At 37.2% G+C, this 18959-nt stretch overlaps 1 protein-coding gene across 10 annotated transcripts in view; it reads left to right on the top strand.

Moving 5' to 3' along the window:
• Positions 1–18959, top strand: part of LOC117293693 (relaxin receptor 1-like) — an 83687-nt gene that overhangs the window by 41158 nt on the left and 23570 nt on the right. For all 10 annotated transcript variants that reach the window (XR_004519457.1, XR_004519461.1, XR_004519456.1 and 7 more), the window contains exons 7-11: positions 3503–3614; positions 9172–9240; positions 10998–11069; positions 12782–12853; positions 15385–15456. Coding sequence is in view for 3 of the 10 variants with exons in the window: in XM_033776096.1 (XP_033631987.1) it covers positions 3503–3614; positions 9172–9240; positions 10998–11069; positions 12782–12853; positions 15385–15456 (397 nt within the window). In the remaining 7 variants the exon portion in view is untranslated. The remainder of the gene's footprint in view (positions 1–3502; positions 3615–9171; positions 9241–10997; positions 11070–12781; positions 12854–15384; positions 15457–18959) is intronic.

The raw sequence follows: 18959 nt of genomic DNA, 5'->3' as shown, positions 1-18959 counted from the left end.
TTCTCAAAAAGTAAAGCATTTCATGGAATAATATTTCAAGAGAAGTCTTTCACCATGACCTTCTGTAAACCCTTCAAGTTATTTGTAAATCTGTGAACTTTTATTTTTTTCTGTTCCGAAAGTGTATAATGGCTTTAAGCAACTTTTATGGTTATGCAGCTCAACGGTAAATGGGATTGTTCCTTGGATGGTACATGACTACAATTTGGCACACACTCATGTCATGAGAAAAATAGTAGGCTACAAGATCATAGCAGATTAGTCCTTTGAAACAAATGTAGGTAGAATGACAACCACTTGTCAAATGATGTTCAAAATGGTTGTCATTGATTAGTACAGCCTGGTTCATACTTCCTGTGAATGTGATACTTATGACATCACAGCCCTGTTTTGCAGCGAATATTTCGCAATAGTTCAGCACAAGTCAATTGTTTGTGACGTCAAATTCCATATCGCATTCGCATTTCTTGTTTCATCAAAGACAGAATTGCCCCCAAAGTGCCCCTATATCTGCATCACTATCTCAATGTTGGTAAAAGCAGGTGACAAAATTGTTAATTACTCAAAATAATTAGTGGCATAAAACCTTTCTTGGTAACGAGTAATGGAGGCTGTTGATGGTATTAAAATAATTGTGAGAAACGGCTCCCTATGAAGTAGACTAGTTTTCGAGAAAGAAGTAATTTAACACGAATTTCATCTCGAGACATCAGATTTAGATTTTGAGGTCCGGAAATCAAGCATCTTAAGAACATAAACTCGTGTGACCAGGGTGTTTTTTCTTGCATTGTTATCTCGCAACTTTGACGACCTAATTGAGTTCAAATTTCCACAGGTTTGTTATTTTATGCATCTTTTGAGATACACCAAGTAAGAAGACTGTTCTTTGACAATTACCAATAGTGTCCAGTGACTTTAACTTATTCAGAACATTATAACTATGGTGAGGTATGCGGACATTTTGCGACACATTCAGAACTTTCAGGACTTGCTGAAATTTGTTGCTAATTTGAAGATCATTGTGATCAAGATTATCATAGGGAAATGGGGAATTAAAAAACGGAACTATTTAAGTATCACCGATGTGTGTTAGCACTGTATACTCAGTACTTTCCCGAGTCCTGTGAAACAAATATCACAGGCATGTTACTCGGGTGAGGTTCGAACCCACGACCCTTGCAATTCTAGAGCAGTGTCTTACCAACTAGACTACCGAGGTTGCCCGGCAGCTAGAGGCAGTCCGAATTTTTTTTCACAGGACTCGGGAAAGTACTGAGTATACAGTGCTAACACACATCGGTGTATGGGTAAAAACCAAAATTAATATTCTTTATCCCCGATGCAAATTTAACATCTATTATTTAAGTATCAGTTTTCGCGAAAAGCCTTCACAATATGTGTCAATACCTGACATATTGAGGTTTACAGCAAGCACGTCTTCACTGAATCGATTTCGATTGTAGAAACCGAATGATAGCTTTAATTATCCAAACTAAATCCACATTCTCCCGGAATGTGAAACACCATCCCGCCCCAATCCCTTCAACTCAATATTGAGATTCGGATGTAAAACCGGTGACTTAAAGAACTCTGTGTAAGAAAAAAACACCGCTGTGCGTCAATGTCCTTCAATTCTAAGATGATTGATTCCTTGCATTGGATGCGCTTAAGTTCACGGTCGGATCGTGTGAACTTGTAAGCTGTATGGATCTTGAAACAGATTGTACTGAAAATCTTTCCCAAGACAAACTGATAGTCCATGGTAACATTTTCATTAAGATAAAAGTTGTATATACAGGAAATAGTTCCTTGGGCAACACTATGCGTAATCCGTTGTAAAAGCATTTATATCAGTATAGTGCAATATGAAGATCTGGATTTTCTTTTTTAATATGAAGCATATAATAGCTTAAGGGAAGGGCATTGGAATTATTAGCTGCAATCAGTAATGATATAAAGGTAGTTTGTCAGTTTTGGGTTGATGAATGCATGAGGCAAATTGGGTCGCTACTTGGTTAATCTTCTATTGTACAACCTTCTTTGTGTTTTATTGTTAGTTTTGTTGGTAGATTTCTAAAAACCTGAACGGGATTGAAAACGACGACAGGGTAGGGTATAGTAAACAGTTTGCAAATAATATGCAAATTATAGTCACAGTAAGTCCTCCTCTAGTGAATCTGAAATAATTCAATGATGTTATGTCTCAACATTTGGAGTATCACTAGATCGTCTTTAGTGGGGGGGGGGGTGAGATTTGTGTACTTTGTACACTTATTTTATTGTTCGGTTATAAAGTTAAACTATTTGTATTTATTATTTCTCTCCACAAGTTCTATACAAAATACACATAAAAGGGATAAAAAGTAGACCGAGGAGAAAAGTGTAACCAAAACGTTCAGTCTGCCGAAACAAAAGAATTATAAATGTATAAGACACACATCATACCCAGGAGAAGCAAAATGATAAACCTTATTTTACCAGTTATACCAATAGTTCATCAACTTATTTTTCGACAGGAGAGTATACAAATGTGTTGATGTAGGTGTTACTTTGTTTACTGTGTTTGAAGATATTTTGATTTCGTGTCACCTAAGCAGTATAGACTTGACGCCTTTCCACACTATTGTCCATTCATAAATACCTTAGACAGTTTCGCTATTCCTATTGGTGGAGAGTGCGTCACGTGGGTGTGTATAAACCTTTGTTTATGACCAGTAAAAAGTGTTGAAACATGGGCGTGACACGCGAGTTTGCACCTGTTCTTATAAGACAGTTTCTTCATTCCTATCGGTCGAGAGCAACGGCCGAGACAGTTGTGCCACATAACGCGATACGCGCGACGTGCACAGCATTCCCGAGGGCCTTGACTGGGCCTTACCATTTCATAGCTGGAGGGGTGTTGTGTTGAAAGAAATCATTGAAACATTATAATCTTTGCATTTATTTTACTTTTTGACCATAAGTGTTGATGTTTTTGACCGAAACAATATTTATGAATGGGAAACAAAGTGTTTTGAATCGGTTTTCAACTAGTGGTTTAAACCCGCCGAGGCCTGGTTCTTAATTCTTATATTTTCCCTCGACTTCGTCTATGTAAAATTATCAAGAACCAGATCTCGTTGGGATTAAACCACTGGTTGAAAACCTCTTCGTCACACATTGATTCCCTTAATCACACACTGTATGTGTTGTACAATTATTTGTAAAAATGCCAAACTACAATTTGCATTGGTACAACTGTCCACAAATATTGATCAAAAACTGTACTGACTTAGTTTTTCAACTTAAATGGCTGGTTATTAGCGCACGAATTGTATGAATTTTACATCGCCAATGTACGCCGCACATTAATAGTAGGCTTATAATAGATGCAAGGCTAACCACACATGTACCTATGGGCCGGGGTCTAACGCATCGGCCAAATAAAAGCTCCGGTTTACATGACTTCTATAAGACTGACTACTCCCGTGACTCGTGCAATCAATTCTTTCTTTCATTTCAGGCCTGTCGGGGTTCCCGGATGTATGTATTTGCTACGAGAACACCAGCTTAAAGTGTGTATACGCAAACCTGACAAAGGTACCTCCGGGTATATCTAGCAACATCACCCATCTGTAAGTACCCCCTACCCTCTCCCCTATCCGAAGTCGACCTGCCAACTTAGTGTTGTTATTTATTTGTCAAGAAGAGATTACGGTGGGGAAAACGGTAGCATACGCTCTACACTGGAGATACATTACATCAATTTAGCTGCATTTAGTATGGCTCTATTGCAGTGCACGTGTAGTTTATGATCATGCTTTTAAAAACAAGGAAATAATTTGGTGTGCTTCGATTCTTCAATGTTTGATAAGTTTATAATCATGCTTTTTAAAACAAGAAAATATGTTGGTGTTCTTCGATTCTTCAATTGTTGATATGAAGTAGACTTTGCCCGTCTCGCATGTATTCGAACATCGTGTTGCGATAGAGTACGCAAGTTTGTTTCCTGAGGTGTTTGAATAAGGAAATAAAAGGGTTAGCGACGAGTTCTTAAACTGCCTTTGAAAACTGGCAGGATCGTGGCCGTGCTATAAAGGCCCGAGCCGAAGGTTATAGGGGCTTTATTGCACGACCACGACCCTGCAAGAACGAGTCACTAAACTCTTTTATTCCCATTCATAAAATGCCTTCTTGGTTAAAAGGCGTCATGAAGTAAGAAACTCTGTAAAACTTATCTGTTTTCCGACGTCCTTGCGCCCTGTATGTGTGTTGTATTTTTATGACTGAGACAGTTTTCGGATTTGCATTCGTGCGCGTATTTTTATGCATCTCAACGAATCCGAAAATTACCGGTTATAAACAGCTCAAGCTGGTCATTATCAACCGTTTAAAAAAACGCACTTTCCACTATTATGAATACGTCATGTTCGTATGTATACATTTGTACGTTCTACATAGGGGATGTGATCAACCAGGCAATTTTCCCAATAATTTCCATTGTTCTGTTGTTTGCTGTCTTTGTATGAAGTTTGAACATTTCAACAGAAAATGTGCAAAGCTTCAAGTTCCCCTTGTGGCTTACTCAAGAAGAAACAGATTTCTGTAAGGTATTTATCGGTCAAAGAAACTATAATCTGCAAGACCTGTAATTCGTTACGTAAACATAATACATTATTTAGATAAATCTTCATGTTCAAGTGCTTCTTGCAAGTCTCTCGTGATATACTATTTTTAAGGATTAGGATTCAACAAATGGATATCGTGAAAGAGGCTTAATAAGATTAGTAAACTTGGAAATCTTGGATTTTCATGTGCGGATGAAACAAAATAGAAAACTTATAAGAGTCCGAAGACGCTCGAGACTATAGCTACATAGGCACACAATGTTCAATTAATTTATTGACAGTCCACATCAAGGTGATAGAGACTAGGGTCTTCCAGTCAATAGTTGATTGTAAAGCCCCCTGAGCTCAAGACGTTGGCCATCTTCACTCTAACTCAATTGTTTTCGATTCTATGGATTTCTCAAGACGTAATTCAATTTCTTACAGTTTCCCTGAAAAACCACCTGCTGCCCTTATTTGATGACAGTATTTCTTGACGGGATATTTTCTTGCTAAAAGGTAGCTATAACTCTGTGGTAATTCCTCCGAATGAGCTGTCGTAAACTCCACAAGACTAGTTTCAGATTACGCTGGAAAAGATGCACCGCTGTCACGACTAGCAGCAGTTTGCAGTCACAGTTCTCTAACGCCAAGGATGTCTGTTGAAGGGGGAACCGATACTACCATGCAGTAACATGAACACTGTCATACAATCCAGACAAAAGGCGTTTCCAACACAAATTAATTTGTTCTAATTTTTTACTTTGGACTTTTGGAGAGTGCTTCTTGGTTTTAAATCCTCCCATTTTCAGTATACATATGATACAACGACCGCTCGTAACGTATGCATTGAACCCAGCGGTCAAGTTATCGAGGACACCTCAATGGCTTAAGGTTTATCGAGGATTTCAGAAGGGGGGAATATGTTGTTGTTATTGGTTTTAGCATCATTGTGAATAAATACGATTAATGTTAAAGACACTGGACACAATTGGTAACTGTCTCACTTGTTGTATCTCAAAATATGCATAAGATAAAAAACCTGCGAAGAATGACCTTAATTCTACGTCGAAGTTGCGAGATAATAATGAAAGAAAAAATACCATTGTCACACGCAGTTGTGTGCTTTCAGGTGCTTGATTTCGAGACCTAAAAACCTAAATCTGAGGTCTCGAAATCAAATTTGTGGAAAATTACTTCTTTCTCGAACACTATGTTACTTCAGATGGAGCCGTTTCTCACAATGTTTTATACTATCAACAGCTCCCCATTACTCGTTACCAATTAAGGTTTTATGCCAACAATTATTTTGAGAAATTAACAATAGTGTCAACTGCCTTTAAAGACACTGGATACTATTGGTAATTGTTACAGACCAGTCTTCTCACTTGGTGTATCTCAACTTATGCATTTAACAACAAACTTGTAAAAATTTGAGCTCAATTGGTCTTGGAAGTTGCGAGGTAATAATGAAAGAAAAAACACCCTTGTCGCACGAAGTTGTGTGCTTTCAGATGCTTGATTTCGAGACCTCAAAATCCAATATTTATGAGGTTTCTAAATCAAATTCGTGGAAAATTACTTATTTCTCGAAAACTACGTTATTTCAGAGGGAGCCGTTTCTCACAATGTTTTATACTATTAACCTCTCCCTATTACTCGTTAACGAGTAAGGTTTTTGCTTAAAAGTAGTTTTGAGTATTTACCAATAGTGTCCTTGTCTTGAAATCAAATTGAAACTTTGTTTTTTAGAGAACCGTTTGGCGGCTGTTATTTCTAATCCACGTGGTTAGTCGATGTAGATATAGTTATAAAACTAGCATGTTAACAATTTGTTTTAAAAGGTGGGCGTGTTTTTGAGATATCACCGAGAATCAGAAACGAAACGAATGATTATGTGTCCATCACACGCAGTAAAAGTATAGGGGAATACAATCTTTTTACTTAACCGCATTATTTCAAAGTGAAATATTTCTTATCAAAAGCTGTCGTATAGGCTCCCTGCCCTTTACAATTCTAATGCAATTAATTGAATACCAATACGTATTTGTGTATCTTGTGATTCAGTCTGGATTTACTAGTATACAGGTCTATAATATTGAATTTACTTTAGTAATACTAAATGGAATTTCATCCAATATCCCGATTACAAGCTTTAATGTTTACTTCGAAAGATGTGTTTTTAAAACACGTACTCTAGGGAGTTAACGTCACACTGGTAAAAACCATTGAAGACGCTACTCTCTTAATGTAAAAAAGTAAAAACCACTCGTTTTGTCCGACATATACCACTCTTGCAAAGAGTCAAATAGCACGGGCACTTTCAACTCGATTCAGAGTGAAGTTTGTTGCAACAGAAAGAGTTGTTGCACTCTAAAAAGAGCGAAATGACACCACTCGGGCAAGAGAGTGAACTACTCACTCTTTTACATTAAGAGAGTACCTTAAAGCTCCATAACTCCACTATGGAATCGAAGTTTCAGTTATGGATCAAATGTCTTGAACATGTCTGAGCAGAAGTAAATTTATTAACTCATCGAAAAGCAAGCGGAATGCCCATCAAGACAAAATGAACTTCGTCTTGCGGACGATCCATTCTTATAGCAAGTTAGTTATGTTTTGAGGGTAGGATATCATTTGCAGATAATTTCAGTTCATACTTAAAAATTTAGCTGGCTGGAAGTAGGCCATGCATTATTATTCACACCAGTATTCAATGAAATCGTTTTCAAATAAGCGAACGTACTATATATATATATAACAGTCAAAACCCTATAGGTTCTTAAACAATAAAAGAAGAGAAGTTTTAGTTTTAGATAAGGGGGGAAAACCACATGGAGTTAATCCATCCTGGGGAAACACAGGCAGAGGGACATAGTGCAAGGCAAGAAATGATACCACAATGTTAACCTCATCGCCCTACAGTCATAAATATTCAACAAGAAAGGCAACTTCTGATCTTACGAAGATTGCAAAACAAGTTATGAAAACAATTCGCCGGAAATGGGTTAATTACCAAAGTTTGGCGCAGATTATAATTTTTTTTTAACAACTTTCTTGAAAGTGCAAGATCGAATCAAGCGTCTCTGGGGGTTGGTCATTATAAGCAATCCAAATGCTGATTCACGCGAGGGAAATATAAATGTACAGTTGTAAATACAAGTAGCTCTCTTTGCACAGTAATAGTTACAAGATTTAGGACTTTGGACTGCATAAATTTATCTAAAAAGTATCCCCTTTTGACTTCTTGTTAATGGCCATTCCTTATATACACCACTTCCCTATAACAATGTAAGCAGGCTTGTTTTAAAGAAAATAAAACTGCATCAATATTGTTCCACATGGGATGCTTTGGGGAATTGGGGGATCCTGCTGCCACATGCACTTATTATTCTCTGAGGGTTCAATTTATCTAGTGCACTGTCTCTTCTACTGACGTTACATTATACTTTGTTTGTAGACGATATTACCGCTAGGCCAAATGATGCTAATTCCATCGTGTTCAACGCCCGCAGGCGAGAACTTTCTAATATAATGAAAGGAATACTCGATCGGTACAACTTAGTAGGCCGTAGATGTAGCAGCTATATGTGTGTGTGCGTGGGTTCATTTGCTGACCCCTCTACCTCTCGGCAGTCATTATTATTGTACTTGGTTGTCGGTGTTTGAAAGTAGGCTCATCATTGGCTTCTCGATAAGAAGAGTTTGTACATATAGAACAAGGGTTTGTGGGAGACCATTTCGAATGACGTCATACATTCGGTACATCTCATGGTAGATTACCGCGCCGCCATTATCGACTTACAAAATGGCGAAACTAAAATTTATCTTTGGTCACGATATGAGGTGAAATGGGTCAACGCACACATCACACATATTATATTTCAACCTCAAATTAATCTAATTAAAGGACGTAAAAATGCAATACAAGAATGTAAAACAAACCATTGATTTACTTTAATCGTGATGATCATTGAACTTTTAGGATTATCCCTCAACATTATCCACCTCTTACTTCCACGAAATAATGTAACGGTTGCATGGCTTTATAACTCACTGGCATCCCGAACAAAGCTAGTGGCAAAGGCGGTGGACACTATTGGTAATTACTCAAAATAATGATTAGCATAAAACCTTACTTGGTAACGATTAATGGGGAGAGGTTGATAGTATAAAACATTGTGAGAAACAGTTCCCTCTAAAGTGACGTAGTTTTCGAGAAAGAAGTAATTTTCCACGAATTTGATTTCGAGACCTCATATTTATAATTTGAGGTCTCGAAATCAAGCATCTGGAAGCACACAAAATGAGTTCGTGTGACAAGGGTGTTTTTTCTTTCATTATTATCTCGCAACTTCGATGACCGATTGAGCTCAAATTTTCACAGGTTTGTTATTTGATGCATATGTTTTAGGTACACCAAGTGAGAAGACTGGTCTTTGACAATATTACCAATAGTTTCCACTGTCTTTAATACGGTAGTCGTTGGTTCAGATCCCAATCTATCGGGTTTTTGTTATCAACCCTAAATAAGCTGAAATATAATAGTAGTTGATATGTTTTTTCTTTGTTATTATTTCCATAGCAATCTCAGAGGCAATCAGATTATTTTTGAGGATGGAGTCTTTGAGGGTTACTCGAATCTACAATCGTTGTAAGTATACATGAAAGACGAACAGAGAGACATAGATGACACATGTCTTACAGTGTGATGCAATGTATACCAACCTATAAATGGATACCAACCTAAAACAGAACAGCTAAGCACCCTAAATTCTGCTGAGCATAGGTTTACGACAAAATTACAATTTGTAGGATTCTGAATTTTTGCATGGTGGAATTATAGTAAAGTTTGTATCACCTTTTTATGATAATCTCTAAATGAGTTGGGGTTGTTTAGACCCGACGTTTGGTATAGTATGCTTTGATCTGGAGGAAGCTAAACTTACAATATGTGAATATGTGTTGTGTAGACTACAAAACAGTATTACATTTTAAACAATTAGGCTCACTATAATATACGGCACGGCAAACATGTCGCCAACTAATCATTACATTGCAGCAATGGAAGGGCACATACTCTGCTAAGCAAATGTTGTATTTGCGCTTATCACATTAATGGTTTACCTGCTGCATGAGTTCAAACTTTGCATGGTGGAAAAAAAAACAATTCAGTCAGGTATGTCGTATCACCATGATATATGATTGAAAGTTTGCACGATGGACATACAATGTAGTCAGGTATGTCGTATCACCATGATATATGATTGAAAGTTTGCATGATGGACATACAATGTAGTCAGGTATGTCGTATCACCATGATATATGATTGAAAGTTTGCATGATGGACATACAATGTAGTCAGGTATGTCGTATCACCATGATATATGATTGAAAGTTTGCATGATGGACATACAATGTAGTCAGGTATGTCGTATCACCATGATATATGATTGAAAGTTTGCATGATGGACATACAATGTAGTCAGGTATGTCGTATCACCATGATATATGATTGAAAGTTTGCATGATGGACATACAATGTAGTCAGGTATGTCGTATCACCATGATATATGATTGAAAGTTTGCATGATGGACATACAATGTAGTCAGGTATGTCGTATCACCATGATATATGATTGAAAGTTTGCATGATGGACATACAATGTAGTCAGGTATGTCGTATCACCATGATATATGATTGAAAGTTTGCATGATGGACATACAATGTAGTCAGGTATGTCGTATCACCATGATATATGATTGAAAGTTTGCATGATGGACATACAATGTAGTCAGGTATGTCGTATCACCATGATATATGATTGAAAGTTTGCATGATGGACATACAATGTAGTCAGGTATGTCGTATCACCATGATATATGATTGAAAGTTTGCATGATGGACATACAATGTAGTCAGGTATGTCGTATCACCATGATATATGATTGAAAGTTTGCATGATGGACATACAATGTAGTCAGGTATGTCGTATCACCATGATATATGATTGAAAGTTTGCATGATGGACATACAATGTAGTCAGGTATGTCGTATCACCATGATATATGATTGAAAGTTTGCATGATGGACATACAATGTAGTCAGGTATGTCGTATCACCATGATATATGATTGAAAGTTTGCATGATGGACATACAATGTAGTCAGGTATGTCGTATCACCATGATATATGATTGAAAGTTTGCATGATGGACATACAATGTAGTCAAGGTTGCAGGAACATCATGATGGTCAGGATTTGAAATATTGTGTATGGTGGAGAAACAATGTTGTAAGAGCTAATACCATGATACACGACTGGGGTTTGAAACTTTGCAAGTTACTTTATTTTGTGTAGATGTCATCAACATTTAATAAATGTTTATAAAATGTATTTTTGTTCTACAGAAACCTGATGGACAATGGCATAATCGAACTCCCCGTCGATGTATTCCGAGGATTGCGCAATCTGGATAAACTGTACGTATCGTTGAGTGGTTGCAATACAGGTGTTTTGTCTTCTTCTGTATAGACAATCACAGTATGTTTGTATACCAAAGTGTTTGTATACCGGCGTCTCCATAACGTGCAAGATTTGACTTGTATGATAAGCAGAGTTTGAATATGTTATTCTTTTAGGTTTGGAGAATGTGCTGCGGATTAATAATTGTACTTAGACTTGGCCCAAGTTACTGGAGATTCGAAATCAGGTTTAACGCAACCAAGCGCCATGTTTGGTAAAGCTTTAATATTGTGGTTGTTTGTTACTTCGTATACTTGAAATATAAGATGTTTGATGACAACAATATTGAGCAAAAGGGGTTCATCTTTGCCCAGTACACATCAAGCAGAACTAAATCTATTTCAAAAAAAGTTAACTGTTAAAAGCACACTCCCTCTCAGTTATAAATCATTTAATGATCAAATCTAGTCACGATACGCTCCTTAAATCCTCCGTTCTTTAAACACTTTGATATTTCCATCGACAACTGCCGTAGTGAATATTGACTGCGTTTCATCTATTTTAGTAACTCCTCAAAGGTTAGAAACAATGAACCAAGCACTACGTGGAAAAGATCTCCGTGGTTTATTCATCAAATTGTACCTTAGCTGGCAGGCGACATTTATAGTGATTTATAGCAGTAAGCCTAATGATACAAAACACAAACTGCCCAATGGTTCGTGTTTAATGTAACTCTGGATACATTAAACTTGCTTAGTTATAGAGATGCTTCTAAGCACTTTCAGCTACAGGGACAGGAATTCAGATTGATTCTTGTCCACTGACACCTTTTGCTACAGCTCAGATGATGCGCTGGGTTTTGAGTGTAGCCTTCGGTGCCAATCGGGGGGGGGGCACTGTCTGCTCACCGAAATCCAAAAGCAGTAAGTTTATGCGTGTGCGTGTATTTTAAGCACTGAAGTAAAAGTTCGGTTAGACAATTATTTTCATAGATGGTGCAAATATCAGGAAACGAAGAAAGAACAGATGAAAATTTACATTTGGGATAAAAACATATAAATTGTTGTTTTACTTATATATACACCGATGTGTGATAGCACTGTATGCTCAATAAAACTCACAGACTTAAATCTCGGTCGGAGTAATAAACACAGAACAGTTTTTAAAGCACATACAATCCCCCCCAAAAATCTAAATAATGAAAATCATGGGGAGTAAAACAGAGGGGTTTTATTGAAATTCCGACTGACAAAAACTCTTCGCACCTATAATTGTTTTGGAAATAAACCAAATATATATTGATACCTTACCATGCAATGCCTCTAACCCAATTCTTGGCTTTGCACGATTGATATTAATACTATCACAGTTATTCAAACTTAGATCTTGAACTAAGCGACCCTTTTAAGAACCAAGACATCTTCATGAATACAGAATACTATGAAGTATAGCTTACCCCACAGAATGTTATAATAACTGGATTTGGGTTCCGTTGACCCAACAAAGATAACGTAGTTTATAATAGGTTTGTGGGGGGTGCTAGATGCTACAACTTTTATTGACTTTGATCCCAGTTGAAGACAGTTGAGTATTTCCTTTGAAGGACTGATGGACAAGTTTACTAATCAATAAAATGTTGGTTTCGAGACCTCTATCCTGTAAACTGCCATTAGATTTCATTAACCGTGTGCCTATAATACACTATTCTCCATTTTGTAAATTTTTACAGATATCTTTCGGACAACAAAATCAAGTTCTTAATTCCAGGAACGTTCAGATATTTGAACAACGTCACGTGGCTGTAAGTATAATTGGCGATTGATTCGTCTCATTATTAAATGGTTACTTAGAAGAACCCCCCTTCCCTTCCCCGAAACAGTACTAACACTTTTCCAACGTTTCCTAAGAAACGAATCCCCAGCCGTGACACTTGTCCTTAAGCAAGACACTTACCCATCGTCCTTCGGATTGGACGTAAAGCCGTTGATCCCATGTGTTGTGTAACGCATGTAAAAGAACCAAGTGCACTTATCGAAAAGAGAAGGGGTTCCATTACAAGGTGCTACATAATTGGGTCTCAGAATTCATCACTGCAATTATCTATCTTCCTAAAAGTTTGTATATACTCAGCGCATTGAGTACCTTGTAGATGCGTGCGCTATTATAAGACTTCAATATTAGTATATATATTTTTTTGATTAATAGTGTTATTACTATTATTATTAAGAGTAAACAGTAATCCAGAAAGTCTTGTTTATTACGGGTTAATTATTTCTTACACGATATAACGGATGTTAAGTCAAAATTACCTCATCAATCCAACTGATAATGAATGTAGCGCGTAATAGGTACAGCAGATCTGCATCGTTAACGTTTCTCCCTCATTTGTTTAATCAATCATTTATAAACGTCAAAACATTTCAACCACAGTAGCCAATTAATGGATTTTATAATGAACGTTGCAGAACAACAAGCTGTTGATCTGCATTCAATGAAAAGCAAAATGTTTTGTGGAGACTATAAATAACAAGATGACATTTGGGTTATACAAGATTGTTGTTTGCGGACTAATCACTATGTCCATTAAAAACTTAACATAATAAATGATCAAATATTTACATTCAAAATAATATGCGAATTGGTCACAAAACAAAAATGGAAAATGTTTTGACCGAAAGTATGCCTACTGGTACAGTTTAATCAAACTCGTAGTATTAAATTACACAGTCCTCGTGGTTGTATCAGTACCGAGGCAGATCTGTTCATTAACTGAGGCTAATCATAGAGAAATTACCCTTTCTTGATGGGCTCATATCGTTAATCATGTTTATAGTTAAAGTAAAACTGACGTATTGTATTTAATGGTTGTAAAAGCCATCAAAGACCTTGACCTTTGAGCAATCCATCCCGAGTCTTTGACACTAGTCTTATCCTTATTATGTTTCTGTAGATCGAAAACCAGAGTAATTTTTATACTTGTATTCCCCAACAAACCCAGTTTTTCACTTTCTGACATATTTTGTAATCAGATTATCTGATTTTTTACCGATATCAAATTGCATTTTTGCTTTTCACCTTATAAATCCTTGAATTAACTTCCTTCCAAAAATACGATTTAATGTTGTGCTCCTAGCGAGGGGCATTATCCGTTGCAAGGTCCCCCTTGCTTGGTAGATTCTCATCACATGTTTCCACGTTTTATCCATAGGTTTTACAGCGGGTTTGATTTTGGGTTATATTCAAATGCATTGTTTATTGAGCTTATGTTTGCTTTATTGATTCAGCTGTATCGAATTTGGTTTCATGTATCATTGGATATTGAATACTACTTCAATTGCACGCAAAGTATACTCTGACAGAGTGTTGATGTGCCCGCTCCTTACCAAAACCCTGTTGATTTTCACATAAAGACGTGTGGTATGTTACAGTTTTTTGATGTTATGTCATATTGTGAGCTGACCAGTTACACGATGTGGTTATAAACAATGACAATATTGAAGTAATATATCAGACGTGCTGACAGTGGCCCTGGAAGCAAGAGGGCAATAACTTATTGCAGATATTGATATTGCAATAATTATTCCCAAACCAGCCCTAGTGTTGAGGTTGTAACCATGTAACTCACACTGCAAACAAACAATAATGTCAAAAACTCCATCAACATTTACGGTACATCAGCTGTATGGGAAGCACCTCTCAATTAAAACACGGTTTACAGTGGTACGGTTGATTACTGCACAATATCGCAGTATAACAATCATACAACAAGGATACCGTCTCCTATTCCACCATTGGGAAGTAACTCGTTATGTTTACTCTGCAATATTACGTCTAAACATCACTCGAATAATAATGTAGGCGCCAAACTGTCCCAAAATTAACACCAGATGGCCGTTCGAATATGGAATTTTGAATATCGCGCGAAGATTGTTGGTCAACAGTGTCTTGGTTTGCGACGTTCATTGCCGACATCGCGACACAAATACTGTCCCTATAATACCACTTTACTGGAGAGAAAATTATCCTACCAAGGCCCACGCCGTTGCAACTGGAGCCTACAACAAACTCCACCGGCAGTCACACCGCCGATGGTCACACGAATGGCCTCGTGTTTTTACGATCAAATCCGAATTTGAACGTTTCGTGTATCGTGCGTCCATCTGGTGTGTATTTCGGGACAGTGTGACGCCTGCATATAAATAGGAATATCAGTCTATGAGCAGCCCCCCCCCCCCCACCCACCCCACCCTGACTCATTACAGGGTTAAGGATTGTTCCTAGTCATGTGACAAACTGTTTGGTTTTAAATCACTATTTCCATTATATCTCCAGGTTCATGAGTAATAACGAACTAGCAGCATTGGGTGAAGGGGTCTTCCAAGGGATGGATAAACTCTACTGGCTGTAAGTTCATTTTTCCCACTTGTTCAATTATTTCAAATGGGCTTAATATCTCCAAGGTTAAATCTTCGAGGTTAAAATTGTCCAGTATAACCGATACCCTTTTATAGATATCAGGAAGGCGGCGCTGTTGGAAACAACGATGATCCTAAGAAAGACCTTCGAGATATAAGACTACGGGACGTAGCCCGACTCAAGGAGTTACCGGCACAAATGCAAATCTTTCTTTTGCATGCTGTGATAAGATGAAATAATAATAATACATAATGATAAAGAACATGTATAAGGCGCCAAAATGCAGCAACATGAGGTGATCAAGGCGCATAACGCGTTTGCTGTAGTTTTAGAAAGACTCTACTTGGATCGGAATGGGTGATCTTCATATACCACAGGCCACTTTTATTGGTCAACCATTTGAAAAATCGTCTTCTTTTTTTCGTAGCTATTACAAGATTGCTATTTTATTGTTTTGTGGTAAAACGAAATTTAATAGTCCCTTCCAAGATTTTGTGGATATCAATATTTAATTTGTTGCGGTGTGTGTTTGCGGTGTGTGTTTGTTGTGGTTTTATGGGTGGTGTTGTAATGTTGTTTGAAGTTGTATACCGATCCACATATACACAAGACCAACCTTTCTACTTTGATAGCCTATTCATCTAGCATCTATTCATCTAGCACCTTCCTGTCGTCAAAGCAGTTAAGGCCAATGACATTCCGTCCATCTTAATCATGTCTGCCCAACACTTTTAATATTGTTAATTTTGGTTTTTACCCATATACCGATGTGGGTAAACACTGTGTACTCAGTATGCTTCCGATATTTTTGTCATAGGACTCGGGAAGTATTGATTATACAGTGATAACACACATTGGTGTATGGGTAACTAAATCAAAATTAATATATTTAATCCCCGATGCAAATTTAACATATATTATATACTTTTAATATTGTTGTCAGTATTCCCAACCAGACCCATTCATCATTTATGTAAAACCGTATTTCGACAGTCACTGTAAAATCTACTATCAATAGGGGACACACAAACCACCCCTCAGTGATTATGAAATTGTCGTAGATTTAAGAATTGGAAGTAGAGCCTGGCTAATGCCCGTCATGGGATCTTTGTGTTCATCTATTGACACAATAAGAAGGAATTACCCCCTTTAGTGAGCATCAATCATAAAAGATACTTGACAATTTACAAAACAGGTGTGGTTTGAGAATGGTTAAGGCGCTCGTAGGAGTCATGGAAAGGCAGGAAAGGCACTGCGAGAACTAGGAATTAAAAACTCTGGGCATCTCCAACAAATAAGTAAAAATAAGTTAAACAAAGAAAGATACAAAAAAAATAGAGTAGCATGAGTTAAAAAAAAAATTAAAACAGAGCAGAGTTAAAGAAAATCAATCAGTCAATCAATAAATGTTAAAAATAAATAAATAAATAAGTCGGTCATGTTGACATCTTTTTCCGATACGGATATTGATCTGTTGAGCTCAAATACTCAAATGGTACTTCCAGAGTTCCGTATCATGATTAGATGTTATAGCGTAGTTATAGGAAGATAGATATTTGGATTTTTCCCCCATAAAAAATCGAATTCAATGTTAGGCGATTATTGCGAAGTCACCATTTTGAGGATCACATTAGATTGTCTAATGACACGCACAATGATGGTGCGCGTATGCACCTGCGACGTATGGTTCATAGAGAACATCACAACCCAGCAGAGTAGTCTTTGTTAAAGTTGGCGAAAGAAAGATTGTTGCAATTATTTTAGCTCAACCCATTTCTGGAAGACAAAACTCTCCCCTACCGTTAATCCTGGTGATGCCCCCCCCCCCCTCCACCCTTCCCGCCCCCACCTGGCTTCAATTAACTATGTGTCGCACAGTTAATGTTTTCTCCGACAACCATCATCGAGATGTTCATTCTAAATTATCAGGTCTCATGATTTTCTGAAACGAAATAATGAAAACGTTAACATTGGCAGAAGATTTTCTGAATCATGTTTGCTCATTTTGTTCTAAAATGTCTCAAAGGCAAAATAGCATGAGCTTAAAGTCACCTGGAAGTGGTATTTTGTCAAAATAAAGCTTTTGTCACTAAAATATGTGTTTTGATGAGTGGAATATGAATAAACAACTAACTAAGGTTTACATAAATTAGTTTCCATGTTATTTACAAATTCGAAAAAAAGCCCGACCCGAGAGGGCGCTGTTCGTGACGTCAATCGAGGCGCGATGAATCGCATGCAGTGCCAACACAGCAAAGTGACGCTTGGCGCAAGCTAAAAACATGCCCTTAAAGTTGAAACAATCCTGTTTTTTTTTTTCACGTTGGGCAACGGCTCCTTTAAGTTCGTTACGTCTTTAAGGTACCTTCTTCGACTTCCCCACTATCTTGAAAAATTATTGGGATGGCGTCATGTTTTAGAAAAGAACATTTCTCTTCATGTCAAAATGTGTAGTGTATTCCGGATTCTCGAAGCACGACGGCTCGAAGTGTTTGCCGCACAGCGCTGGAAAAGACGTCGGACCGCACAACTTGACAAACTGACACCATCTTTAGTTGTTTTGCTGCATCCAGCAGCAATACACCTGGTTGACATTGCCGGGAAAATGCAAAAAAAAAACTTTTTCAAACGTACAAACTCACGTCCAGGACTTGAATGTACTTGCAAGTACGTGTGTTCGATGTTCGAGCGATTGACGTCACAAAAGGGGTAGGCGGAGTCACCCCCCACACAACTTTATTTAATTTGTTAAACATATAAATCGTCAAAAACAATTACTCAAAAAAATTATTTTATTGTTCAGGAACATATACTCTAATGTTTGAAGGAAAAAAAAATCTATTTCCAGGTGCCTTTAAAGTATTCGAGATCAAATTTGTAACACTTTATAGAATCAAAATGCATGAGACAGCTTTGAATTGGTAAGCCACGCTGAAAGTTTCATCAAACTCGAGAAAAACTTCTTATTACTGAAGGAGAAGCAAGCAGCTTCGATGACGGGGAAACAAACAGCCATACTATAATAATGTTATTTTTCAACTTCAATGAGTATAAATAGCGGAATAGGTATTATAATTTAAGGCAAATGTTTATCTACAATAACATGTTGATAGATGTACATCGTAGCCCTCACCATTAAATTCTATCACATAAAGCTTATCTGTATCGTATGATAACAAACACAACCACAAGGGACTGAAAGTCCCGATGCCAGAACAAATTGCAATTTATGAGAAAGGCACTTAGTGTAAAGACACATACCTTTTAGGAAACTACAAAAGGTGAATTCAACAAAGAAAAAGGGTACCATTGTGAGCGCAAACATTGTAACGATTTCTGTGCTTGCTTAAAAGAAATAACTAATTCAATGAATGTTTGAAAGCTCCCACGTATATATGGACATAATGTTATCATGCCCACAACAACAAAAACGTGTCTGGAGAAAATCAAATCGCTATTTAAGTTGCAATGTTTCTTAAACTACTCTTTCT

Source organism: Asterias rubens, chromosome 8 (assembly GCF_902459465.1).
Source record: "Asterias rubens chromosome 8, eAstRub1.3, whole genome shotgun sequence".
Taxonomy (NCBI): Eukaryota; Metazoa; Echinodermata; class Asteroidea; order Forcipulatida; family Asteriidae; genus Asterias; species Asterias rubens.
This window is presented reverse-complemented; position numbering and strand designations above follow the sequence as displayed.